Source organism: Tamandua tetradactyla, chromosome 17 (genome assembly GCF_023851605.1).
Source record: "Tamandua tetradactyla isolate mTamTet1 chromosome 17, mTamTet1.pri, whole genome shotgun sequence".
Lineage (NCBI taxonomy): Eukaryota > Metazoa > Chordata > Mammalia > Pilosa > Myrmecophagidae > Tamandua > Tamandua tetradactyla.
The window spans coordinates 19,456,126-19,483,802 of NC_135343.1; the positions used below are offsets into that span (position 1 = coordinate 19,456,126).

The window sequence follows — 27,677 nt, forward strand, 5'->3', positions numbered from 1 at the left end:
TACTATGTTTTCAAGTTTCTGATGTCACTCTAAATGCTTCCAGGCACTTAGGTTCAAAACCTGAGGGATCTTTCCACCTGGCCACCAACCCTAGCCATTCATCTACCTAGATTCCCGGTCCCTGCAGCCGATAAAACCCGCAGCATCTAAATTCTTTTAAGGATGCGGGACTGCAGCGGTCGGAGCGCGACCCAGGCGCGAGCATGCGCAGTAGAAAGAGTCTCCAGCGTGCGCGGGAAGCTGGGCCGCGTGCGTTTGTGATTGGCTGCCAGGGAGGATTCCCGCCCACCGAAACGCAGTTCTGGATATTGATTGGGTGTCTCCGCCAGGCCGGATGCCGCTCCAGGGGTGAGGGAAAGGGAGGCGGGAAACAATTAGGTGGGTGAGGGGTCGCGCAGTTTTTCGGCTCGGCTGTGGAGAGGTTCCGAAATGGCGGTGCAGCCGAAGGAGGCGCTGCAGCTGGACAGCGTGGCCGAGGTCGGCTTTGTCCGTTTCTTCCAGGGCATGCCGGAGAAGCCGACCACCACAGTGCGTCTCTTCGACCGGGGCGATTTTTATACGGCGCACGGCGAGGATGCGCTCTTCGCCGCCCGGGAGGTGTTCAAGACCCAGGGGGTGGTCAAGTACCTGGGGCCGGCAGGTAAGGGCGGGGCGGCGCGGGGCCCCGGCGGGACCGGCAGTCTGTTCCAGTTCCCATCTCAGGAAGTGGGCGAGCACTTTGCAGCGAAAAAGCACCGGGTGCTTTGGGGTGAATTATGCTTTCTCCAGACTCTTTGTCCCGAAGGGCACGACCTGCCCTTCCTGGGCCCTGTATTCGCTTCCTCTCCAGCTGCTCCAGATGTGAAATAAAATAACAGACACTTAAATGGAGTGTTTACCACGTGCCAGACTTTGTGGGAGGCGTTTTTCTTTTCTTCTCTATTAGAGAAGTTGTGAGGTTACAGAACAATAATGCGTAAAGTACAGGATTCCTGTATACCACCTTATTAGATGTTCCAGATATTTTTTGTTGGTCTCTTTTCGCCCTGGTTCCTTTGCTTTTTAAAAAAATTTTTTTTCAGTTGTGATTATGGAAAGAGCGTTTTAGGGGGAAAAAAGTGTTCTGGATTCTAGTTCTGACTGTCATTTGTATCAGTGTTCATTCCTGTTTTATTGCTAAATCACATCCCATGAAATGGATATACTACACTTTGTTTATCCATTCATCAATTGATGGATATTTGGGTTGTTTCTTGAACCTAATGCTTTAGTATCTCCTGAATTTTTTCTTTCCTTCCCTATTGTGCTAATGAAGAGAGGTTTTTGCTCAGCTCTAGATTCTGTCCACTCCTTTTCTCAAAGACTGGTGTTCTGTTTATCGTTTCTTTTCTCCTCTCCTCACTGTCTCGTTCCTTCACTTGGAATTTTCATTTATTCCCATCCCTTTAGTTACTTTTCTCTTTATTATTGTCAACACCAAATGTTACATTGTTATAATAAAAAATCCTGTGAAGTAGATTAAAAATTTACTCCAATTTATAGATAAGGGATCTGGGCCACTTCTTTAACCAGCATGTTAAGGCTCCATGGTTAGCTGCCCCCCCTTAGGGCTTCCTTAGGACCTTCTTCCTACCCGAAAGATAATTATTTCTTTTGCTTTATTGCCTGCCTCTGCCAAATTGACCCACAAGCTCTTAGAAGGTAGGAGCTATGTTTGACCAGTCTCTGCCTCTGAACCCCAGCACCTGACACAATACCCACATGTTGCAGGCACAAAGTGATTGTTAGTTGAATTGGAGGTCCCAAATCATCCTTTTTTTTTAAAAAACTTAACATATATACAAAGCAGAGAAATAAAAAAGCAATAGTTTTCAAAGTACTCTTCAACGAGTAGTTACAGGACAGGCCCCAGTTTGTCCTCTCAGGTTTTTCCTTCTAGCTGGTCCAGAGTATAGGAGGCTAAGAACTTAAATATTTCTTTATCGTCACAATCGACTTTTTTTGTGTGAAAAATAACGTGTACAAAACTATAAATTTCACAGCACAGCACCACAATTGTTGTAGAACATATTTCTGACTTTGACATGGGTTACAGTTCCACAATTTTAGGTTTTTACTTTTAGCTGCTCTAAAATACTGGAGACTAAAAGAGATATCAATTTAATGATTCAGCATTCATATTCATTTGCTAAATCCTGTCTTCTCTGTATAACTCCACTATCACCTTTAATCTTTCCATCCCTCTCTTTAGGGATGTTTGCAGTATGGCCATTCTAAATTTTTCATATTGGAAGGGTCTGTCACTAATATGGGGTAGGGAGATGGAACTATCTGATTTTCTGTAGAAGTTGGGCTAGGTTTCAAGACTTATCTGGACCAACCCATCTAAGAGGTTGTAGGTTTCTGGAAAGTTGCTGTAGTGCATGGAACCCATGTGGAATCTCATATATTGCCCTAGGCGTTCTTTAGAATTGGCTGGAATGGTCCTGGCTGGGGTTTGGCAGGTTATCATAGGTAGCAATGTCTAACTGAAGCTTGTGTAAGCGCAACCTCCAGAGTAGCCTCTCCACTCTATTTGAACTCTCTCGGCCATGGATACTTTGTTACACTTCTTTTCCCACTTTTGGTCAGGATGAAATAGTTGATCCCATGGTGCTAGGTTTGGAGTCATCCCTGGGAGTCATCTCCCATGTTGCCAGGAAGACTTGCACTCCTGGATGTCATGACCTATGTAGGGGGGGAGGGCAATGATTTCATTTGCAGAGTTGGGCTTAGAGAGAGTGAGGCCACATCTGAGCAACAAAAGAGGTCCTCCAAAAGTAACTCTTAGGCATGCCTATAGGTAGTCTAAGCTTCTCTGCTACCTACATAAGCTTCACAAGAGTAAGCCTCATGATTGAGGGCATGGCCTGTTAATTTGGGTGTCCCTAAAGTTTGACACAATATCGGGATTCCTGATAGTAAGGTTTAATAGTTCCGTATTCTTTCTGCCATACCTCAGGGGACTTTGTAATACTTTTTGATTATCTGTTTAATATACTCTAGGATGTAGGCATTACAATAATCTATACAGGATTAAAGGACTTCTTTCTTATTCTGAGCTCCCTGTGTTTCAGTTGTTCAAATGAGCTATACAGATAGATTGAGTTCAGAGCAGTTTGAGGAGAAGCTTGTGGCAACCTGAGGGTATTCTGTTTTCTCCAGGAAGGCTGGGTAGGGTAGCTTTCTCTTCTAGTTCCCCTTCTCTCACCCCAGAATGTCAGTCTGTTCCCTTCCTAATCCTATTTAAAGTTTATGACCTAGCTCTTCAACAGCAGCTGCAGATGCATGTCAGTAACCCATTCAAAAACACTGCAACAAAAACTCCTGTGAGGTAAATATCTGTAGATTAATAATAGGGATGGGGGGGTGAGCTTTGCAAAGATTGACTTGGGGGCTATTTTCTGACTGAATTTAATGCATTTGACTCTTCACCCCATCCATTCTTAAAAAAATCACCGCTGTTGTAAGCTGTTGTTTTTTTGATTGTGTCAATACAAGAAAAGATTGAGAAGATTGAGAACCCTTGCCCTGGGTACTTCAATATCAATTATAATGCCTAGGGCCAGGCAGATAACGTGAATGTGCAAAGTAGTCAGATGAATGTGCAAAGTAGTCAGATGTAAGCAGTAGGAAGTGGAGGAGCTTGTGGACCTGAGAATGCTTGTTCATCCAGTGATAGGCATTCAAATTCAAATGCTTGAAACACAACTTGTGCTGGCCAAACAGAATTCTACTGGCACTTCCACTGAACTACTGGTTTAAGACCTATCTCAGAATTATGCCAGACCAGTGTTGTTTTCTTTTTTTTCCCTTTCCCTGAAATTGCTTTTGCTGTCTAAATGAAGGGATGATATGAAAAACTGTTTTTGAAACTCATTGCTTTATTTGCTTTAAGTTGCTGGCATTATTCATAATGATATTTATGAGTATCTCTTGGAGAAATTTCTCTCTGCTCTTTTATTAACCTATTCAGTGCTTTCCTTGAGTAAAACAATTTTTGTGGAATGGTGTTTTATCGTATGCATAATGTAGTGGTGAGGTGACCAGTGGTTCCAGTTTGCCTGGGTCTGAGGACGTTTCAGGGATGCAGGGCTTTAAGTACTAAAAGTAGGAAAGTCTTGGACAAACCAAGACTAGTTCATCCTATGTGTTAAGCAGGAAAAGGAAATACTTTAAGTGGAGCCTGCTGTTCCTTCCAGAGGTTCTAGGCCATAGTGAGTGAGGCCATTGAGAGAGTTGGGAGATGTCAATCACCTATAGCCTGGATGGATCTTAGTTCCTGTGTATACCTTTGAGAATGTGAGTACAAGGCTTTGCTGGATGGGATTCTAGAGTAAACATAGGTTTCACATTCAACTTGCTTGCTAAATGCAAGCTAAAGAAACTGCAATATATTCAACTCTGTAAGAAAATGTGGCTGTGTTGAACTTACTGTGAGTTGAAAACTGGTAATCTAAGTCTAAATACAGTGTTTTGATAAAGGTTTGAATTAATTGCCTGTATTTTAAAAATTGGAAACTTTCACGTAAAAATTCAGACATTGAGCTTCTTTCTCAACCTCGGTGCTATTGATGTTTTAGACTGCTTACTTGATGTGACGGGTTGTCCTCTGCATGTTTTTATCAGCATGCCTGCCTTTGTCCACGAGATTCCATTAGAAACACCCTCCCCCCGCCCCAGTTATGACAATCAATAATGTCTCCAAACATATTCCCTGGGGTGGGGGTGAGGGGACGAAATCGTTCCAGTTGAGAACAAGTGTTGCTTTAGGGTAGAGGAGAATAGATGTACATAGATGTACTCAGACTTTATGGCTGGTAGTGTTAATTGCACAGCTAACCAAGGAGGACACTGTGGCAGTGATAATTTTTATCAAAGTCATACTTATCCTTTGATAAAATCCAGTTTTAGGACTTTTGATCTTCCAGACATACTCAGACATTTGGAGAAGGCTATTCATGCAGCATTGTTGTTGTAATAGCAAAAGACTGAAAACAACCCATATGTCTCTCAATAAGAGACTAGGCAAATTATAGAATATCTTTATAGTCATTGGAATGTTTGCAGCTGTAAACAGAAAGAAGCTGATTATATACTGACAGAACAATCTCCACAATAAATTGAAGTTAAAAAAAACAGAAGGCAGAGAAAGTGTGTGTGTGTGTTATGCAACCATTTATATAAAAGGAAAAATGCTTTGTATTTGCTTGTGTGTATACAGAATATATTCTCTATAAATTGGTAACACCATGGCGGCAAACTGGATACTAAGAGAACATGGGTGAAAGGGAGTTGTTTTGCTATGTTTGCCTCTTTAACATTTTATATTTCTGACATTTTGTATCTTCTCAAGAATTTCTGATTTTGTTATGTTGACTTCAGAGGAACAGGGGCTATGCCTATACATTTTTTAACATTTATTAAATAATATTTTAATAGTTAAGACCTGTAAGTTGAATTGTCATTACTAATAATAATTTTAGCTTTGTGAGAGATAGACTAATATACAGAACAAGAACTGAAAAAACACAAAGGCAAAATTAATAGAATGTTCAAGTATTTCCAAGGCATCTCCAAATACTTTTTAAAAAATGTTTTTTATTGTGAAATAGAAATACAAAAAGTGATATATTTCAAAGTACAGTTTAACAAGTAGTTATAGAACAAATTGAAGTTTGGTATGGGTTATATTTCTACAATTTTAGGTTTTTCCTTCTGGCTCTTTTAATATGCACAGAATAACAACAAATATCAATATAGTGTGATTCAGTAGTATAGTCGTTTGTTAAATCCTGTTTTCACTGTTACTACTACTCCATCTCATTTGATCCTTCTCCCAGTCTTCATGTATATTGCCTATTCATTTTATACCATTCATATACCATAGTTCCTGAACCATTCATATATCATATCGTATAGCAATACACCTACAATGTTACTTCAATCATAACATTATCTTATTTATAACATTATTACTCCAAATCATAACATCTGTTTTTATACTTTTCTTTAGGAGCAAAGAATCTGGAGAGTGTTGTGCTTAGTAAAATGAATTTTGAGTCTTTTGTAAAAGATCTTCTTCTAGTTCGTCAGTACAGAGTTGAAGTTTACAAAAATAGAGCTGGAAATAAGGCTTCCAAGGAAAATGATTGGTATTTAGCATTTAAGGTAATTATCATCCTTTTTAATTTACTTATTTTATTAAAAATGTGAGAGAGTTCTGTGTTTTAATATTTAACCTGCTTGCGATTGTAATATGCGTTGAGAATCTTTAATATTCTTTAGCATGTATGTGCCTTTCTCTTCTGTAGGTTGTAAATTTTTTTAAGTCTGAGACATTGTTTGATAGTGAGTTAATTACTTGGCATGCTAGAAAGCCATACTGATGCACATGCTTCTGATGTTAGGGAGAGCCCTGCCTTTAGGAGGGAATAGTCCTGTTGATTTTTTTTTAATTTAATGACAGTCTTCTTTTCTTTCTTAATTGTCTTTCTGTAAAGCATGTCTGTCTTTACCACGCAATACCTACAAGAATAGGTTCTCAGCCAATACTGGCATAAATTAAAAGTTAAAATATGTAGGAAAAGTGAGACTTATTCTTGAAAGGAAGTAAATGTGTGGTGATGGGGGCAATGCTCTGAACTGGAAGTCAGATTTTATTTTCTTCTAGGATCCCTAACATGTGACCTTGGCAAATTTCTCAATCTCTTCCAGTTTCTATTCCTTCAGTAAAATAAGGTTAAGGTAGAAGGTTCTTAAGATGCTATCCAACTTTAAAGTCCTGTGGATTTTTTCTTGCCAGGTTAATAAAATATTTAAATATTTGATGTTGGTGCTATTTCAGATATAGTATTCAAACTTTATTCCACATCCTCTCTTCCCCTGAAAATATAGACATTTACTGTGGATTATGTATGGGAGAATTTAGCGTTTTACATCGTGGAGTTTTCTGGGAATTTTTGTTGCCTACTATATTGAAAATGTGGAACTTTTCTTATAGGTTTAGCCTCTATCTTAGAAGAATTTAATGGGAAATTGAAGGTACCACAGAGTGATGTTTTATATCCCATTCTTCACAGAATTAAGTAAATAACAATAAAAAGATATGGAACCACAATTTCAAGTGATTATCATGATTATCAGTCAGCCCGTCACACCTCATTCCCTTATTTCATATCAGAATTGTTAAAGATGAAATTCATTTTAACTCCAACTTTTTAGATCAGAGGAAAAAATTTTAAGATATGTAATTTTTACAAGTTAAAGTGATGGTATCTTCTTAATGTTTTAAGATCAGGTCTAAAACTTTAAAAACTGATTTGTCTTTATTAGCTTACTGGTTATATAAAATATTAATGCTATTTTCAGTAGTTCATCTTAATGAGTGATTTCTTTCCCATGTTTGCAACCATATGTGCAAAGCAGGAGGGAACCTTAGACAATCTAATTCAGAAGATTATTGGTTTTATATTTTCATGTACTCTCAACCTTTCCCAGAAGAACCCAATTTTACTTGCTACAGGTTTATTTTAAGACTTTTTTAAAAGTGTGCTTTATACCTATGCATGTAAATCCAAAGCATAAATGTGGAAATGTGATATTTTTATGGTTGTGGTTGAATTGGTGCTTTTTTATTTGAATGTCAGTTATTATTTTTCCATTTTCATTTGATCCATATTTTTTAATCAATAATCCATAGTTAAAGAGGATTGATAATCATATTATGAAAGGAAATGATTATCATGATTTGATCCTAGGTACTCTAAAATGCTATTGATGATTACTGGTCACTTGAATTTGGCTGTCACTGTGCGTGCTCACTTGGGAAGCAGTTTATATCTTTTGACTGTTTTGTGTAATAACATGGTCCCATCAATACCCTGGAAATACCTGATGTTAACAGCAACCTGTCAGCTTCTGATCAAGTTGCAGTATGTAAAGTCCAGTCAAAAACAAAGAAACTTGACTCTTATTAGCTTGTGTGGTCTTAAAGTTGAGTTCTTAGCTTTTGAAATACTGAAAATAAATCAGACTCTTTCTTTGATCTAGAACAATCTGCATTTTACAGATAAAGTATATTGATTTAGGGAGGTGACTTTTCCAGTCAGTACTCAGTACTTAAGCTATTACTATTGTTTTCCTAAGTGGTATGGCTACTTCAGTGAAACTACTGACACATGCAACCAATGAGTAATTTGGTGGAGTGTGGAAATATGTGGTATTAACATGATTATCAGTTTGGGTACCTTAATGATTGTGTGTGTATGAACCCAGCTGTCAGATTTCAAACTGAAAATCACTTGATACAATTATTTTTAGATGTGCCCAAGATTTGTGAGAATAGTTGGAAAAGTTGGGATGCTTTATAGAAAATGTGGTAATAATTGGGATATGTGGTTACAGGTAAACCATCGGGTTTGGGTAATTTTTGTTTGGTAATAAAAGTTTGAAAGTCTGTTCAACAGTTTCTTTAAAATTTTCTTTGTTTTTGCTTAGGCTTCTCCAGGCAATCTTTCTCAGTTTGAAGACATTCTCTTTGGTAATAATGACATGTCATCTTCCATTGGTGTTGTGGGTATTAAAATGTCCACAGTTGATGGCCAAAGACAGGTTGGAGTTGGATATGTTGACTCCATCCAGAGGAAGCTAGGACTGTGTGAGTTTCCTGATAATGATCAGTTCTCCAATCTTGAAGCTCTCTTGATTCAAATTGGACCGAAGGAATGTGTTTTACCAGGAGGAGAGACTGCTGGAGACATGGCAAAACTGAGGGAGGTAAGTGAATTAAGTCTAGTACTAGAAGAGAATCCAAGCCTAGGAAAGGCTTTTAATTAACGTGATACAATTTTATTTAAGGAAAAACTAAATTGTAAAAAGTTTTTGTATCTAATTACAATAATGTTTTATTTTGAGAATTCTTTATGTTTATCTTTTATAGGAAACTTCATATCTCTGGTAGAATAACAGAACAAGGTTTCTGGTTTTAAGACTTGTTCTCCCTCAAATCTTTCTCTTTCCTTCCCCTCACCTCCTTCTCTTTTCTTTTGAAAGAATAATAGAATGCCAACCTTGAAGTGATCAGAATTAATGACAGGAATGCTTTCATAGTTTTGGGGGGACAAAAGAGGTAATTTAAAGTCAGCTATATTTAGCATGGATTTATCAAATGAAATGTTATTCTTCAGGATTATTTTTTTGTTAGTTTAAGAACATTTTCTTCTTTCAGTGATTTCATTTTTTTATTTTGATGAAGTTTTGATTGTGTCTGTTGTATAGGTATGTGGTTTATTATTTAGATATTTTGTGGGCCTCAAGTACTTTAAGAAAATGCTTGGGAGATAGCCAGTCTGCTGGGGACGTTTTAAGCATAGGTGATATCTAAGCAACCTTACTCAAGCCCTGTTCTGTTAAATGTTTTTACTCTTGGGACTAGTTTTTGCAAGCTTTATGGGTATATAATTTTGAATTTCCATTAAAATTTAGTTGATAGGTTTAAAAAATGTGTTAATGCATAGACGTTACCATTGTCTTGCACATTGAATAGAAATTTTAATGTGAATTCAATCTGTTAAGCTCTCTCTATATTTGCAACTTTTAGTTATAACTTCTGAATAACAAGATATTTCTGGTACATTAGGTTATTCTTAGAGGCGGAATTCTGATCACAGATAGAAAAAGAGCTGAATTTTCCTCAAAAGACATTAATCAGGACCTCAACAGGTTATTGAAAACCAAAAAGGGAGATCAGATGAATAGTGCTGTCTTGCCAGAAATGGAGAATCAGGTATGTAGATTATAAAGGTGAATTTTTTCTGAGATTATAGTAGTGACTTATTACTGTCATATTTCGCTCAAAATTGAAATTGTGGGTCAATATTACATTTATTTGATCTATGAGGAATTTTGTGAAAATGAATAGAAAACTTCAAACCCAATCTTAAATATAATTTCATTATACTCATACCACATCTGTCCCTGGGGTTTGTATAGCTTTAATGGTTTCACTTGAAAGAGCTTGATTACTATTACTTAAGTAGGTAAAATAGCACAGTGAGTGGAAAGAGAAAAAGATCTGTTTTGTATCTCAGCTTTATTATTCACTGGATGTGGGATCTTTGATAACTTCATTTTTTTTTTTTATTACCTGCTATCTAAGGTTAAAGATACCTTCCTTAAAGTATTGTTTTGGAAATTAGATGATAAGAGTGAAAGCATATATAGCACATAGTAATTGTAATGTTATTTAGTAGTAGTAAATGTTACATCTAAGCAGTTAGACTAAAAAATTGGCTCAGTGAATGTTCAGTGGTTGAAATGAATATGCAAACAGTGTAATTTATGGAATTTTCAGTGGTTGAAGTTTATCTGGTTGGTCAAATCTTAGGTGGAGCTTGAGCACTGTATGGAAACTTGATAGGATATTTGTAGATCACTGATAAGTAAAGTGAAAATATTTGTTGTATATTTAAACAAGGCAGAACAAACTTATGTCAAACTGGAATGAACTATCATGATTTTGAAGCAGTTGTTTTAAGATATAATTTGAGACTTACTATTTAATTTTACCTGTTTGTATTTTGCTTTGTTTTTATGAGGCCCTGAGAAACCAATGCGGATGAATAACAATCCCAGTAATAGAGGAACTTATCCCTCTGTTGTTGAAAATTGAAGCTTGTAGAGCTACTAAAAAGGTGTTTTAATCCATGCCTCCTGGTGAATAGTAGGGATTCTTTTTTTTTAATATTTTTTATTATGAAATATAGCATATATACAAGAAAAACTTATATACAAACTTCAAAGTACATTGTAACAAGTAGTTATAGAGCAGATTTCAGAGTTTGGCATGGGTTACAGTTGCACAATTATAGGTATTTCCTTCTAGCTGCTCCAAGACACTAAAGACTAAAAGAAATATCATATAATGATTCAGTAGTCATACTCATTTGTTAAATCCTGTCTTCTCTGTTGTAACTCCTCCACCTCCTTTGATCCTTCTCCCAGTCTTTAGGGTTGTATTTTGACTATGCCTATTCTAACGTTTTCATATTGGAAAGGGGCATCAATAATATGGGATAGGGGTATAGAACTGGTTGGTACTCTGGAGAGGCTGGTCCCTCTGCATTTCAGTACTTATCTGGCCCAGGAACCCATCTGGAGGTTTTAGGTTTCTGAAAAGTAACCTTAGTCCATGGAACCTTCTCAGAGTACCAGGTGTTCTTTAGGGTTAACAGGAATGATTTGGTTGGGTTTGGCAAACCATGGTAATTAGCATTGTCTAGCTGATACTTGCATAAGAATAATCTCCAGTATAGTCTCATGACTCTATTTGAACTCTCTTATTTTGTTACATTTTTCCCCCTTCTCATCAGGAAGGCATAGTCAATCCCACAGTGCCAGTGATAGGTTCATCCAGGGGAGTCATGTCCCATATTGCCAGGGAGACTTTCTCCCCTGGATGTTATATCCCACATAGGGAGAAGGGTAATGATTTGACTTGCGGAGTCGGGCTTAGGGGGAGAAAGAGGCCACATCTGAGCAACAAAAGAGGTCTTCTGGAAGTAGTTCTTAGGCATAACTATAGGTGGGCTTCGTTTCTCTGTTACAGAGATAAACTTCATAACACCAAGCCTCAGGAACAAGGGCTTGGCCTATTGACTTGGGAGTCCATAATATTTGAGACAGTGTCGGGTTTCCCTTGTGGTAAAGCTTAATCGTTCCATATTTTCCTCCATCCTTCAAAAAATGCTTAGTGTACTTCTAATACTTCTAAATTATTTGCCCAACATACTCTGGGATGTAACCAGGTATGACATTAAGCTATGCAGAATTACAGACCCTCATTCTCATTCTGGGCTCTATATGTTTGGGTTGTTTAAATGAACTATCCAGACACTTTGAGTTAGATTGTATGTTACAGACAGTTTAGGTTTTGGACAAAATAAAGCTGTCTTCCTTTGGTCTCATACAGTAGGGGAAGTTCTAAAGTACAGACAATGTCATCCTTACCCCTGTATTCTGATTTACCTTAGTCCTGACGTGATCAGCTTTATTCTTATCTGTATTTGAAGCCTGTTCTCTTTTTCCATTTCTTTAACAGTTCTTGTATGTAGCAATGTTGATTTTCAGAGCTGCAGAACTCCAGCACTGAGTCTTAGTTGTCACACAGGTAGCCAAAGTTCCAGGGAAATGCAAGGTTATACATATATATAGCACAGCATCTCAAAGTATAGAAATAATATTTGCAGCACCAGACTAAATATGACTACTTATAAGAGATTACAATCTAGGCCCCAATTTTCTTATAAGTATATCCTAAAAGAGACCATACAATATTTGTTCTTTTGTTTCTGGTTTATTTTTGCACCATATGATGTCCCCAAGGTTCTCTCACCTTGTTGCATGCCTCATGACTTTGTTCCTTTCTGTAGTCACATGATATCCCATCATATGTATCCCAGCAGTTTATCATTCTGCTTCTCAGTCAGTGGATCCTTCAGCCACCTCCATCCACTGGGCATCATGTATAATGTCCAAAGTCAACAGTATGTCTCACATTATCCTTAGTTGTACAATCAGCAACACTCTTATTTTAAGATGATTTTCATTGCTTTGAAGAGAAAAATAGAGAATAAAAACACCCTCACTAAATAGAGAGCCCATCCTCACCTTTATACTTGTCCTCCCCCTCCCCAATTATTTACCCCCAATACTGCTGTAGTGCTGTTGATGTCTTCCTGTAAATATAGACCATAGCATGCAATAGAAGTTTTCCTCCTGTATCCCTCTCATAGGGGAATGCCCTGTGAGGGCGCGAGGCCGAGCAAGCAGGGTGCGGCCGGCAGGAGCCGTGGGTGCCGAGGTGTAGATATATTTTTACAGAATAAGTTATAGGGTGGCCGCGGCTGGGGTACAAGATTCATACCTTTGAAGTAGTTCATGCAAGAATTTATATATACTTGTACTTTTAATTGGTGTGATTCGTGGCTCTGTACAACCTTTTCAGTCATGTTCACCTTCAGTATGGAAACATATAGTAGAAGATTCTTATAACTTACATGTGCTGGAGTTTGCCAAGAGCACAGTAGATTATTATGCTATCAATGAAAAATAGCTATCTTCACAATATAGTATCAAATATATTTTAATAAAATGAATTTGTCATTTACTTCATAGGCAGTAAAAATAGACATAAATTATTTAAACTTTACTGTTTACATATACATATAGAAAAGTACATATGTTTTATATGTGTAACTGAATTTTCATAAACTGAGTATACCCATGTAGCCAGCATCCAAATATTACAGAATATTACAGAACTTTAGAAGTCCCTCTGTTTCCTTTTAGTCATTACCCCTATTAGAACCCCACTTGTGACTTCTGACAACATAAATTAGTTTTGCCTTTTTTTGTCATTTATATAAATGAGATCATACAGTATTTGGTTTCATTTTATGCTTAGTTGTTTATTTTTTGTTTTGTCAGTTTATTTTTAAATATTTTTGAGAAATTGTCATACACATATATTCCATCCATGGTGTATAATCGGTGGCTCACAATATCATCACATAGTTGTGTATTCATCACCATGATCATTTTTTTAGAACATTAGCATCACTCCAGAAAAAGAAAAAAAAAACAAACTCTTACATACCATACCCTTTAACCCTCCCACTCATTGACTACTACTATTTCCATCTACCCAATTTATTTTACCCTTTGTCCCCCCTATTATTTATTTATTTTTAATCCATATTATTTGCTCATCTGTCCATACCATTGGTAAAAGAGCATCAGACACAAGGTTTTCACAGTCACATGGTCACATTATAAAAGAATCAAGGTTTAAAGAGCATTCTTAAAGAATTGAGGCTATTGGAGTACAGATAAACAGTTTCAGATACTTCCCTCTTGCCACTCCAATACACCATAAACTAAAAGGATTTCTGTATAATGAATAAGAATAACCTCTCGAGTCTATTTGAAATCTCTCAGCCACTGAAACTTTTATTTTGTCTCATTCTCTCCTCCCCCTTTTGGTCAAGAAGCCTTTCTCTATCTTTTGATGCTGGGTCCCAGCTCATCCTGGGATTTCTGTCCCACTTTGAGCGAGATTTACACCCCTGGGAGTCATGTCACATGTTGGGTGGGGAGGGCAGTGAGTTTACCAGCTGAATTGGCTTAGAGAGTTCACATCTGAGCAACAAACAAGAAGAGGTTCTCTGGGGGTGACTCTTAGGCCTAATTTTAAGTAGGCTTAGCCTATCCTTTGCAGGAATAAGTTTCATAGAGATGAACCCCAAGATAGAGCTTGGCCCATTGATTTTGTTGTCCCCACTGTTTGCAAGAATATCAGAAATTCTCCAAATGCGGAAATTGAATATTTCCCCCTTTTTGCCCAGTCGCCCAAGAGAACTTTGCAAATACTTCTTTATTCGCTGCCCAAATCACTCTGGGATATTATCGGGGCATCAAACTAACCTGGACAAAACAACAAAATCTCACACCCTATTCAAGATTTCATGTTCTTATGGTGTTCAACTAAACTGGCCATACAAGTTAAATTAGGAAATGCACTACTCAAAATGTAAGTTTTGTACCAAATAAACATCTTTCCCTTTGATCTCACACAGAAGTTGATGTTTTAGAATATGAACATATCATCCTTTACCCTGTATTCTGCTTTACCTTAGTCCTATCCACATCAGCTTCATTCATATCTCAACTCGATGAAGATCACTTTTTCAACTTTTTAAACAGTTCCAGTATGGAGTACTGCTGACTTTCATAGCTTCTGAGTCTCAGGTGTCACATAAATACCTGAAGTTTCTGGGAATGACTAGTTTATAAACAAACAGCTCAGTATCTCAGAATTTAGAAATAACAGTTATGCCTCCTGAATGTGTGACTGCTGTAAGAGCTTACAATCTAGGCCCTTTATAATGAGCCTCAACCTGATAGCCCATGTTCTCGACCTTAGTTTAGTTCACTGAGTGTTTATATTATAGTTAGTCCATATGATTGAGGCATGATAATATTTGTCTTTATTTTTTTTTTATTTTTTTTTATTAACGGAAAGAAAAAAAAAAAGAAATTAACACAACATTTAGAAATCATACCATTCTACATATGCACTCAGTAATTCTTAACATCATCACATAGATGCATGATCATCGTTTCTTAGTACATTTGCATCGGTTTAGAGGAACTAGCAACACAACAGAAAAAGATATAAAATGTTAATATAAAGAAAAGAAATAAAAGTAGTAGTAATAGTAAAAAACAACAACAACAAACAAACCAACAAGCAAACAAAAACAAAAAAAAACCCTATAGCTCAGATGCAGCTTCATTCAGTATTTTAACATGATTACTTTACAATTAGGTATTATTGTGCTGTCCATTTTTGAGTTTTTGTATCTAGTCCTGTTACACAGTCTGTATCCCTTCAGCTTCAATTACCCATTGTCTTACCCTGTTTCTAACTCCTGCTGAACTCTGTTACCAATGACATATTTCAAGTTTATTCTCGAATGTCCGTTCACATCAGTGGGACCATACAGTATTTGTCCTTTAGTTTTTGGCTGGATTCACTCAGCATAATATTCTCTAGGTCCATCCATGTTATTACATGGTTCATAAGTTTATCTTGTCTTAAAGCTGCATAATATTCCATCGTATGTATATACCACAGTTTGTTTAGCCACTCTTCTGTTGATGGAGATTTTGGCTGTTTCCATCTCTTTGCAATTGTAAATAACGCTGCTATAAACATTGGTGTGCAAATGTCCGTTTGTGTCTTTGCCCTTAAGTCCTTTGAGTAGATACCTAGCAATGGTATTGCTGGGTCGTATGGCAATTCTATATTCAGCTTTTTGAGGAACCGCCAAACTGCCTTCCACAGTGGTTGCACCATTTGACATTCCCACCAACAGTGGATAAGTGTGCCTCTTTCTCCGCATCCTCTCCAGCACTTGTCATTTTCTGTTTTGTTGATAATGGCCATTCTGGTGGGTGTGAGATGATATCTCATTGTGGTTTTGATTTGCATTTCTCTAATGGCCAGGGACATTGAGCATCTCTTCATGTGCCTCTTGGCCATCCGTATTTCTTCTTCTGGTAGGTGTCTGTTTAAGTCTTTTTCCCATTTTGTAATTGGGTTGGCTGTCTTTTTGTTGTTGAGTTGAATAATCTCTTTATAAATTCTGGATACTAGACCTTTATCTGATATGTCGTTTCCAAATATTATCTCCCATTGTGTAGGCTGTCTTTCTACTTTCTTGATGAAGTTCTCTGATGCACAAAAGTGTTTAATTTTGAGGAGCTCCCATTTATTTATTTCCTTCTTCAGTGTTCTTGCTTTAGGTTTAAGGTCCATAAAACCACCTCCAGTTGTAAGATCCATAAGATATCTCCCAACATTTTCCTCTATCTGTTTTATGGTCTTAGACCTAATGTTTAGATCTTTGATCCATTTTGAGTTAACTTTTGTATAGGGTGTGAGAGATGGGTCTTTTTTCATTCTTTTGCATATGGATATCCAGTTCTCTAGGCACCATTTATTGAAGAGACTGCTCTGTCCCAGGTGAGTTGGCTTGACTGCCTTATCAAAGATCAAATGTCCATAGATGAGAGGGTCTATATCTGAGCACTCTATTCGATTCCATTGGTCGATATATCTATCTTTATGCCAATACCATGCTGTTTTGACCACTGTGGCTTCATAGTATGCCTTAAAGTCAGGCAGCGCGAGACCTCCAGCTTCGTTTTTTTTCCTCAAGATGTTTTTAGCAATTCGGGGCACCCTGCCCTTCCAGATAAATTTGCTTATTGGTTTTTCTATTTCTGAAAAATAAGTTGTTGGGATTTTGATTGGTATTGCATTGAATCTGTAAATCAATTTAGGTAGGATTGACATCTTAACTATATTTAGTCTTCCAATTCATGAACACAGTATGCCCTTCCATCTATTTAGGTCTTCTGTGATTTCTTTTAACAGTTTTTTGTAGTTTTCTTTATATAGGTTTTTTGTCTCTTTGGTTAAATTTATTCCTAGGTATTTTATTCTTTTAGTTGCGATTGTAAATGGGATTCGTTTCTTGATTTCCGCCTCAGCTTGTTCATTACTAGTGTATAGAAAAGCTACAGATTTTTGAATGTTGATCTTGTAGCCTGCTACTTTGCTGTACTCATTTATTAGCTCTAGTAATTTTGTTGTGGATTTTTCTGGGTTTTCTACATATAGTATCATATCGTCTGCAAACAGTGATAGTTTTACTTCTTCCTTTCCAATTTTGATGCCTTGTATTTCTTTTTCTTGCCTAATTGCTCTGGCTAGAACTTCCAACACAATGTTGAATAATAGTGGTGATAGTGGACATCCTTGTCTTGTTCCTGATCTTAGGGGGAAAGTTTTCAATTTTTCCCCATTGAGGATGATATTAGCTGTGGGTTTTTCATATATTCCCTCTATCATTTTAAGGAAGTTCCCTTGTATTCCTATCTTTTGAAGTGTTTTCAACAGGAAAGGATGTTGAATCTTGTCGAATGCCTTCTCTGCATCAATTGAGATGATCATGTGATTTTTCTGCTTTGATTTGTTGATATGGTGTATTACATTAATTGATTTTCTTATGTTGAACCATCCTTGCATACCTGGGATGAATCCTACTTGGTCATGATGTATAATTCTTTTAATGTGTTGTTGGATACGATTTGCTAGAATTTTATTGAGGATTTTTGCATCTGTATTCATTAGAGAGATTGGTCTGTAGTTTTCTTTTTTTGTAATATCTTTGCCTGGTTTTGGTATGAGGGTGATGTTGGCTTCATAGAATGAATTAGGTAGTTTTCCCTCCACTTCGACTATGTTGCAGAGTTTGAGGAGAGTAGGTACTAATTCTTTCTGGAATGTTTGATAGAATTCACATGTGAAGCCGTCTGGTCCTGGACTTTTCTTTTTAGGGAGCTTTTGAATGACTAATTCAATCTCTTTACTTGTGATTGGTTTGTTGAGGTCGTCTATTTCTTCTTGAGTCAAAGTTGGTTGTTGATGTCTTTCCAGGAACCTGTCCATTTCTTCTAAATTGTTGTATTTATTAGCGTAAAGTTGTTCATAGTATCCTGTTATTACCTCCTTTATTTCTGTGAGGTCAGTAGTTATGTCTCCTCTTTCATTTCTAATCTTATTTATTTGCATCCTCTCTCTTCTTCTTTTTGTCAATCTTGCTAAGGGCCCATCAATCTTATTGATTTTCTCATAGAACCAACTTCTGGTCTTATTGATTTTCTCTATTGTTTTCATGTTTTCAATTTCATTTATTTCTGCTCTAATCTTTGTTATTTCTTTCCTTTTGCTTGCTTTGGGATTAGTTTGCTGTTCTTTCTCCAGTTCTTCCAAGTGGACAGTTAATTCCTGCATTTTTGCCTTTTCTTCTTTTCTGATAAAGGCATTTAGGGCAATAAATTTCCCTCTTAGCACTGCCTTTGCTGCGTCCCATAAGTTTTGATATGTTGTGTCTTCATTTTCATTTGCCTCTAGGTATTTACTAATTTCTCTTGCAATTTCTTCTTTGACCCACTTGTTGTTTAAGAGTGTGTTGTTGAGCCTCCATGTATTTATGAATTTTCTGGCCCTCCGCCTATTATTGATTTCCAACTTCATTCCTTTATGATCCGAGAAAGTGTTGTGTATGATTTCAATATTTTTAAATTTGTTAAGACTTGCTTTGTGACCCAGCATATGGTCTATCTTTGAGAATGATCCATGAGCACTTGAAAAAAAGGTGTATCCTGCTGTTGTGGGATGTAATGTCCTATAAATGTCTGTTAAGTCAAGTTCATTTATAGTAATATTCAGGTTCTCTATTTCTTTATTGATCCTCTGTGTAGATGTTCTGTCCATTGATGAGAGTGGTGAATTGAAGTCTCCAACTATTATGGTATATGTGTCTATTTCCCTCTTCAGTGTTTGCAGTGTATTCCTCACGTATTTTGGGGGCATTCTGGTTCGGTGTGTAAATATTTATGATTGTTATGTCTTCTTGCTTAATTGTTCCTTTTAATAGTATATAGTGTCCTTCTTTGTCTCTTTAACTGTTTTACATTTGAAGTCTAATTTGTTGGATATTAGTATAGCCACTCCTGCTCTTTTCTGGTTGTTGTTTGCATGAAATATCTTTTCCCAACCTTTCACTTTCAACCTATGTTTATCTTTGGGTCTAAGATGTGTTTCCTGTAGACAGCATATAGAAGGATCCTGTTTTTTAATCCATTCTGCCAATCTATGTCTTTTGATTGGGGAATTCAGTCCATTAACATTTAGTGTTATTACTGTTTGGATAATATTTTCCTCTAACATTTTGCCTTTTGTATTATATATATATCATATCTGACTTTCCTTCTTTCTACACTCTTCTCCATACCTCTCTCTTCTGTCTTTTTGTATCTGACTCTAGTGCTTCCTTTAGTATTTCTTGCAGAGCTGGTCTCTTGGTCACAAATTCTCTCAGTGACTTTTTGTCTGAGAATGTTTTAATTTCTCCCTCATTTTTGAAGGACAATTTTGCTGGATATAGGAGTCTTGGCTGGCAGTTTTTCTCTTTTAGTAATTTAAATATATCATCCCACTGTCTTCTAGCTTCCATGGTTTCTGCTGAGAAATCTACACATAGTCTTATTGGGTTTCCCTTGTATGTGACGGATTGTTTTTCTCTCGCTGCCTTCAAGATCCTCTCTTTCTCTTTGACCTCTGACATTCTAACTAGTAAGTGTCTTGGGGAACGCCTATTTGTGTCTAATCTCTTTGGGGTGCGCTGCACTTCTTGGATCTGTAATTTTAGGTCTTTCATAAGAGTTGGGAAATTTTCAGTGATAATTTCTTCCATTAGTTTTTCTCCTCCTTTTCCCTTCTCTTCTCCTTCTGGGATACCCACTACACGTATATTTGTACGGTTCACATTGTCCTTGAGTTCCCTGATACCTTGTTCAAATTTTTCCATTCTTTTCCGGATAGTTTCTGTTTCTTTTTGGAATTCAGATGTTTCATCCTCCAAATCACTAATTCTATCTTCTGTCTCTTTGAATCTATCATTGTAGGTATCCATTGTTTTTTCCATCTTTTCTACTTTATCTTTCACTTCCATAAGTTCTGTGATTTGTTTTTTCAGTTTTTCTATTTCTTCTTTATGTTCAGCCCATGTCTTCTTCATGTCCTCCCTCAATTTATCGATTTCGTTTTTGAAGAGGTTTTCCATTTCTGTTCGTATATTCAGCATTAGTTGTTTCAGCTCCTGTATCTCATTTGAACTATTGGTTTCTTCGTTTGACTGGGCCATATGTTCAATTTTCTGAGCGTGATCCGTTATCTTCTGCTGGCGTCTGGGCATTTAGTCAGATTTCCCCGGGTGTTCGACCCCACAGGTTGAAAGATTTTTCTGTGCAATCTCTGGGTTCTGTTCTTCCTATCCTGCCCAGTAGGTGGCGCTCGTGGCACACGCCTGTCTGTGGGTTCCACCAGCGAAAGTTGCTGTGGGTCCCTCAACTCTGGAAAACTCTCGCCGTAGGGGAGGTTCGGCAACCGAAGCGTCTTGGAAGAATGCCAGCCGGCCTGGGGTTCCAAACGCGGGGAGGGTCGCCGGCTGTCGCAGCACAGGAGAGCGTCCGGCCAAATTAGCCAGTCGGCCCGGGGCACCAAACGTGGCGGGAGGGCGCCAGCTGTCGCAGCCCGGGAGAGTACACTGTTCCCAGCCGACGGGGGAGTCACGTGTTTGGAAGGGATCCCCCGGTCACTGTTCTCCGCAGTCTGGGGATTTTCGACCCAACTATCTCAGTTGTTCCGGGGGGCCTCGTGTGGTGGGGGCACCAGCCGCCGCGGCCTAAGGGGACCGCCTGTCCAATTCTACCAGCTGGCCCAGGAAGGTGGAAGGGAGGGACTCCGGTCGCTTGCCGTCCCACCCAGGAAAGCCCGTGCCCCTTGGTGATCTCACCGGAGCTGGTTCTCCCAGATAGTCAGCCGTTCCAGGATGGGGTACGCTGTCCCTTTGATCCCTCGTGGTTCCGGGAGCTGCTCTGTATTATCTCCACTCCCCCAGTAGCTGTTCTGGAGGAGGAAAGGTGAGGGCGGCAAGGCTGTCGAGGCTGGTGGCAGAGGAGCACGGTGAAGGCGGGGGAAGAGGGCACTGTGGTGGTTGGGGAGCAGCCGGAGCAGGAGGGGGAGGAGAGGGGAGAAGGAGGGTGGGCGGCTCGGCTGCTGCGGGGCGTGGGCGCCGCGTGGCGGGCCGGCGGAGAAAGAGAGGGGAGAAGGAGGGCGGGCGGCTCGGCTGCTGCGGGGCGTGGGCGCCGTGCGGCGGGCCGGCGGAGAAAGAGAGGGGAGAAGGAGGGCGGGCGGCTCGGCTGCTGCGGGGCGTGGGCCTGTCTTTTTGTTCCTGACATTTCATTCAACATACAGTCCTTAAGTTTCATACACATGGTTGCGTGCCTCACAACTTCATTACTACTTATGCTTAGTTTCTTTTGTTCAATATTATGCTTGTGAGTTATCCACATTGTTGCAAGTGATTCTAGATTGTTAATGTTCATATTTTTACAGTATAGTATTCCACTGTGAATATGACAGTTTGTCCATTTTATTCTTGATGAGCATTTGGATAGTTTCTATTTTTGGCAGTTATAAATAGTGCTGCAATTACAATAAATTACCACTTTCTAAAAATGTTTTCTAAAGAGATTTATTTAAACTTTATCTGTTTGTTTCGATTGGGAAGAAACACCAAGGAACATGATAGTGTTGAGGATTTATTTTCGTTTTGGGATTTGTTTTGAAAAAAATCTCTAGAACTAATCTGATATAGCAATCTTTTTATTTTTAATTGTTAATCTTAGGTTGCAGTTTCATCACTGTCTGCAGTAATCAAGTTTTTAGAACTCTTATCAGATGACTCAAATTTTGGACAGTTTGAACTGACTACTTTTGACTTCAGCCAGTACATGAAATTGGATATTGCCGCAGTAAGAGCCCTGAACCTTTTCCAGGTAAAAAATACACAGGGTAAAAATACTGAATGATTAAAGAATATTTCCTTTGATAAATACTGAAGAATCTTATGGAGCTTAAATATTTTGAAATATTATTATACTTAGAAAAATAGTTCTATTTTTCTAGTTGTAAGCTACATAAATATTATTTGTCACGGCCTTATGAATAATTTTGTAAACAATTTAAGATTTATATTTTAAGAGTTTTTTATGTCTAAATTTGTAGAATTATAAAGTAGTTTCGATTTGAGGAAAAAAGTAAGCAGAAAACAGTGAAGGGTTAAAAGTTTGGTTTTAGGAAGAACTTTCATGCATATTTCTTATTCAGTAATTGAGGAATTTTTATATTACTGTTTTCAAAACTGCTTCTTTCTGATAACAAACTTTTCACTAATAATCATGCCATTCTTTCGGTTTTATTTTTATTTACTAGGGTTCTGTTGAAGATACTACTGGCTCTCAGTCTCTGGCTGCATTATTGAATAAATGCAAAACCCCTCAAGGACAAAGACTGGTTAATCAGTGGATTAAGCAGCCTCTCATGGATAAGAACAGAATTGAAGAGAGGTATAATATTAGTGAATATTTTTGTAAGCTTTGCATAACTTTCAGCTATTCCATATGATTGTATCACTTATTCTGATATACAATCTTGTACCTATACTTTAGCATTTAACTACATGGAGAACTACAAGGGTAGTAATGATGTAGACTCATTAAGTAATTTTCTTAAGTTTTTAAAATTACAAAATAATATTTTATTAGAGACATATGGTATAGTGTTTCAGTGGATGAACTTGGCAATCAGAGTACTTTGGTTTAGATTATGGTTTTACCACTTAATAGCTGTTTTATCTGGGGTGAGAGATTGTCAACCTCTCTCTGTTTCAGTTTCACCTTTGAAGTGACATAAGTGACAGCATCTACATCTAAGGTCATTACGCAGATTAGATGATTTAATATGTATAAAGTAGTTTGAGCAGTGTCTGGCACATAGAAAGCACTTACTCTTTATTCTAGAAAGGATTTAAGGCAGTGTTAATATGCATTTCAGAAAATTTTTTTAAAATATTAATTAAAAAAAATTACAGGAAAGAAACACAAACATTCCCAACACATGCTCATTCAGAAAATCTTTCAAGTTGAAGAAATACAAAGAAAAGATTGTAATCCTGTTATCCTGATATGAATAGCATTTGGATATATTTTATTTTAGTATTTTGTTTTAGATAAGTTTTTTAAACTTTTAAATGAAGTATAACAAATATAAGAGCACTAATTCCAAGTGTACAGCTTAATGAATTTTCGCAAAAAAGTGAACTCACCTTTGTAAGAACATGCAAGTAAAGAAACAACATAAACTAACATCCCAGAAACACCTCAGTTTTCTTGCTATTTACTACCCCTTCTCACTCACTTAAATATCCTCTGTCCTGACTTCTAACACTATAGATTGATTAGTTTTGCCTGGCTTTAGATTTTCTATAAATGATATAATTTTATTATAGCACATTCTGGTGTTAGATGATCAGTTTGTTTTGTTTTTTAAAGCACAGATGTAATCCTAAAATAGTTTTGTTCCTTGTTTTTACTTCACTTATTCAGGCTTATAGTATCAAGCATTTTTTTTGGTTTTGCTGCTTTATCTTCATATTTATATTTTCCATCATATTTGTATTTTATATTTATATTTCATTGACTGGGTGTACTTTCTTTTCCTTTAACGTCTGTGTATGGTGTTGCTCATTTGGCAAATTAAGATCCACCTCCAGACTGGATAAAAGAGATTTATTTTTATGACACTGATATTGGCAGTCATTCAAGAATTTCTCAAAAGCCTACTGAATTCTGATGACATGCAAAAGTGTAATAAACTCTTGACCATTTTTGAAGATGTTAGGCATACGTAATAGTTGATTGGCATGCAAATAATTACCAAATTAAGTGTTGATCTTGTGTCACAGTGCCTTGCAATAAAAATAACTCACAGGGTTAGGAACTTATAGGTTGGTTGATACATTGTTGAAAATGCAGAAGTTGAAATACTAAGGTAACCCTGAAGCCAGATTTATTGGGGTAAAAGAGTGGGATTTAGTGATTCAGAATAAGAAGTTGGAAGGAGTGGAAAACTTACAAGTATTTTAAGTTAAGGCACATATAATTTTAAATTTTATTTGTGAATTGGTAAATTAAGAACAGAAGTAATTCTTACTCCTTTGATATTTTTATTTCATTGACTGGGTGTATAGTGACAGTTCTTACTCCTTTGTCCCCTAACTCCCCTGAATCTCTTCCTGTGCTCCAGCAATACATTTATTAATTTTCTGCAACTGTAGGAGAAAGGGAAATGTGATATGTATATTTTTAATTTTGCTGAGATTTTTTTTTTAATTTTTATTTGCTAGCCCTTAGGAAGGCTTGTTTTCTAGGCCAAGAGCTGAAATTCCAAGGTCTTCCTACAGAGTAAAAAGAAAAGTTTGTACTTTTTATACAGGCCTTCCTTTCTCATCTCTGCCTAATGTGGTATCTCATGCTTTCAAGTTTAATGCTTTCCTGGGGTTCTTAGGGGAAATCTGCTAGCTCCCTTTCTAACATTTAGAATTGATCTTCCCTCAGTGTTATATGCCTCTTACTTTCATCCAGTCAAAGTTTTCTGTTTCTTACTGTCATTGTTTTGCTATGATTTTCCAGAAGAGAGGATAATGAAAATCTCTTTAATCCAACCTCTTAAAGTATGTGGCTATGGGGTGAATGCCTTGAAGGAAAGCAAAGATGCCCCTTTTTCTTCTTTAATAATAGGAGTGAGCATAGGAATTGACAGATGTGACTAGATGTTTGAGTTTGGTGGCTGTATCTAGTCAAGAACTGTAGTCAGTGATAATTACAGGAGTACTGATGAAAGTAGTATCACTTTTTTAATAAAGTTTTTTAAATTAATTTTTAAATAAAAAAATTACAAGAAAGAAACATTCTTAACATATGCTCATTCTGTTCTACATATATAATCAGTAATTCACAATATCATCACATAGTTGCATATTCATCATTATGATCATTTCTTAGAACACTTGCATCAATTCAGAAAAATAAATAAAAAGGCAACAGAAAAATAAAACGCAAACAGAAAACAAAAAAGGATTATACATACCATACCCTTTACCCTTCATTGATCACTAGCATTTCAGACTATATTTATTTTAACATTTGTTCCCCCTATTATTTATTTTTATTCCATATGTTCTCCTCATCTGTTGACAAGGTAGATAAAAGAAGCATCAGGTTTTCACGATCACACAGTCACATTGTGAAAGCTATGTCCTTATACAATCATCATCAAGAAACATGGCTACTGGAAAACAGCTCTACATTTTCAGGCAGTTCCCTCCAGCCTCTCCATTACATCTTGGATAGCAAGATGATATCTACTTAATGCGTAAGAATAACCTCCAGGATAACCTCCCTACTGTCTTTGTAATCTCTCAGCTATTGACACTGTCTCATTTCACTCTTCCCCCTTTTGGTCGAGAAGATTTTCTCAAACCCTTGATGCTAAGTCTCAGCTCATTCTGGGGTTTCTGTCCCATGTTGCCAGGAAGATCCACACCCCTGAGAGTTATGCCCCACGTAGACAGGGGGAAGGTGTTGAGTTTGCTTGTTGTGTTGGCTGGAGAGAGAGGGAAAGTGGTATTACTTTTAAACCGTTATAAAGAGTTTAGAGAAGGAAGAGGGTGCTAATACTCTTATCTACTGAGTGCCTGACACTTTGCTAAGCATCTCACATGCAGCTATAATGTGGTGGAGACTTAATTTGAACCCAGGCTTGCCTAACTTCCCAGCAAGTGTCCATAACCACTATATGGTAATGTATTGCTTCTATCAATTGTATTCAGTTGTCAGAAATGAAACCTGAATCATTTTTGCTTTTATTTAAGTTATATCCATGAATTGTTTTATATACATACTACTCATCTTTCTACTCACTAAAATCTACTTGCACTGTGACTAGAAATACTTAAAAAAATTTTATTATTCAAGTAACATATATACACCCTAAAATTTCCCCTTTTAACCACATTCACATGTATAATTCAATGCTGTTAATTAAATATACAACGTTGTGCTACCATCCCCTCCATCCATTACCAAAACTTTAGAATTAAGCTAACTATACATCTCAAGCATTAATTCATCATTTCTTACCCCCATCCTGGACCCTTGTAACTTACATTCTAGTTTCTCACTCTGAGTTTGCTCATTCTAATTATTTCATATCAGTGAGATCATACAATATTTGTCCTTTTTTCCTCTGGCTTATTTCATTCAACATGTCTTGAGGTTCATTCACGTTGTCGCATGAATCAGAACGTCATTCCTTTTTAATGCTGAATAATATTCCATTGCATGTATGTACATTTTGCTTATCCATTCATTGGTTGAAGGGCACTTGTGTTGCTTCCATCTTTTAGCAATTGTGAATAATGCCGCTGTGAACATCAGTGTGCTGATATCTGTTTGTGTCCCAGCTTTCAATTCTGAGTATATACCTAGTGGTAGGATTGCCAATTCAAATGATATTTCTATGCTTAGCTTCCTGAAGAACTTTTGCTAGCTTCCGCAGTGGCTGCACCATTTTACATTCCCACCAGCAGTTAATGAGTGTTCCTATTTCTCCACATCCTGTCCAACACTTGTTATTTTCTGTGTTTTTATTGGTTGCCATTTGGGTGGGTGTGAAACGGTATCTTGTTGTGGTTTAATTTACATTTTCCTGATAGCCAGTGATGTTGAGTATCTTTCCATGTGATTTTGGCCATTTGTATATCTTTGGAGAAATGTCTAAAAATCTTTTGCCTTTTTTTTTTTTTTCTTTTTGAGTAATGAAAATGTTCTTTTGCCCATTTTTTAATCGGGTTGTCTTTTTATTGTTAAGTTGAAGGATTTCTTTATACATTCTGGATATTAAACTCTTATCAAATATGTGGTTTCCATATATTTCCTCCCATTGAGTAGGTTATCTTTTCTGTTTCTTATGATGAAGTTCTTTGCACAGAAGTTTTTAATTTTGATAAGGTCTCATTTGTCTATTTTTTCTTTTGTTGCTTGTGCTTTGGGTGTAAAGTCCAAAACACCATTGCTTCACGCCAGAATCTGAAGATGCTTCCCTCATTTTCTTCGAGGAGTTTTATAGTCCTGGCTCTTATGTTTAGGTCTTTGATCCATTTGAGTTAATTTTGCTTGTGGTGTGAGAATCGGAGTCCGCCTTTATTCTTTTGCATGTGGCTGTCCAGTTCTCCCAGCACCATTTGTTGAAGAGACCATGTCTCAATTGAATGGACTTCTCAGCGTTTTCAAAAATCATTTGGCCATAGATTTGAGGTTCTGTTCTGAACTTTCTGATTCTTTTGGGCTGTATACCTATCCTTGTGCCAGTCCCATACTTTTTGACCACTATAGCTTTGTAATGAGTTTTAAAGTCAGAGATTGTGAATCTTCAAACTTCATTCATTGTTCTGACTCTTTGGGCCCCTTACCCTTCCAAATAAATTTGGTGATTGGTGTTTCCATTTCTTTCTTTTTTTTTTTTTTTTTTTTTTAAAGAGAGAGGGAGGAAGGGAAGGAAA

At 37.1% G+C, this 27,677-nt stretch overlaps 1 protein-coding gene across 1 annotated transcript in view; it reads left to right on the plus strand.

The window, feature by feature from the left end:
* Positions 1-328: 328 nt before the first annotated feature.
* Positions 329-27,677, plus strand: part of MSH2 (mutS homolog 2) — a 146,880-nt gene continuing 119,531 nt past the window's right edge. The window contains exons 1-6 of the mRNA XM_077134163.1: positions 329-640; positions 6,035-6,189; positions 8,518-8,796; positions 9,659-9,805; positions 21,904-22,053; positions 22,490-22,623. Of these exons, the coding sequence (XP_076990278.1) occupies positions 430-640; positions 6,035-6,189; positions 8,518-8,796; positions 9,659-9,805; positions 21,904-22,053; positions 22,490-22,623 (1,076 nt within the window). The 5' untranslated portion in view covers positions 329-429. The remainder of the gene's footprint in view (positions 641-6,034; positions 6,190-8,517; positions 8,797-9,658; positions 9,806-21,903; positions 22,054-22,489; positions 22,624-27,677) is intronic.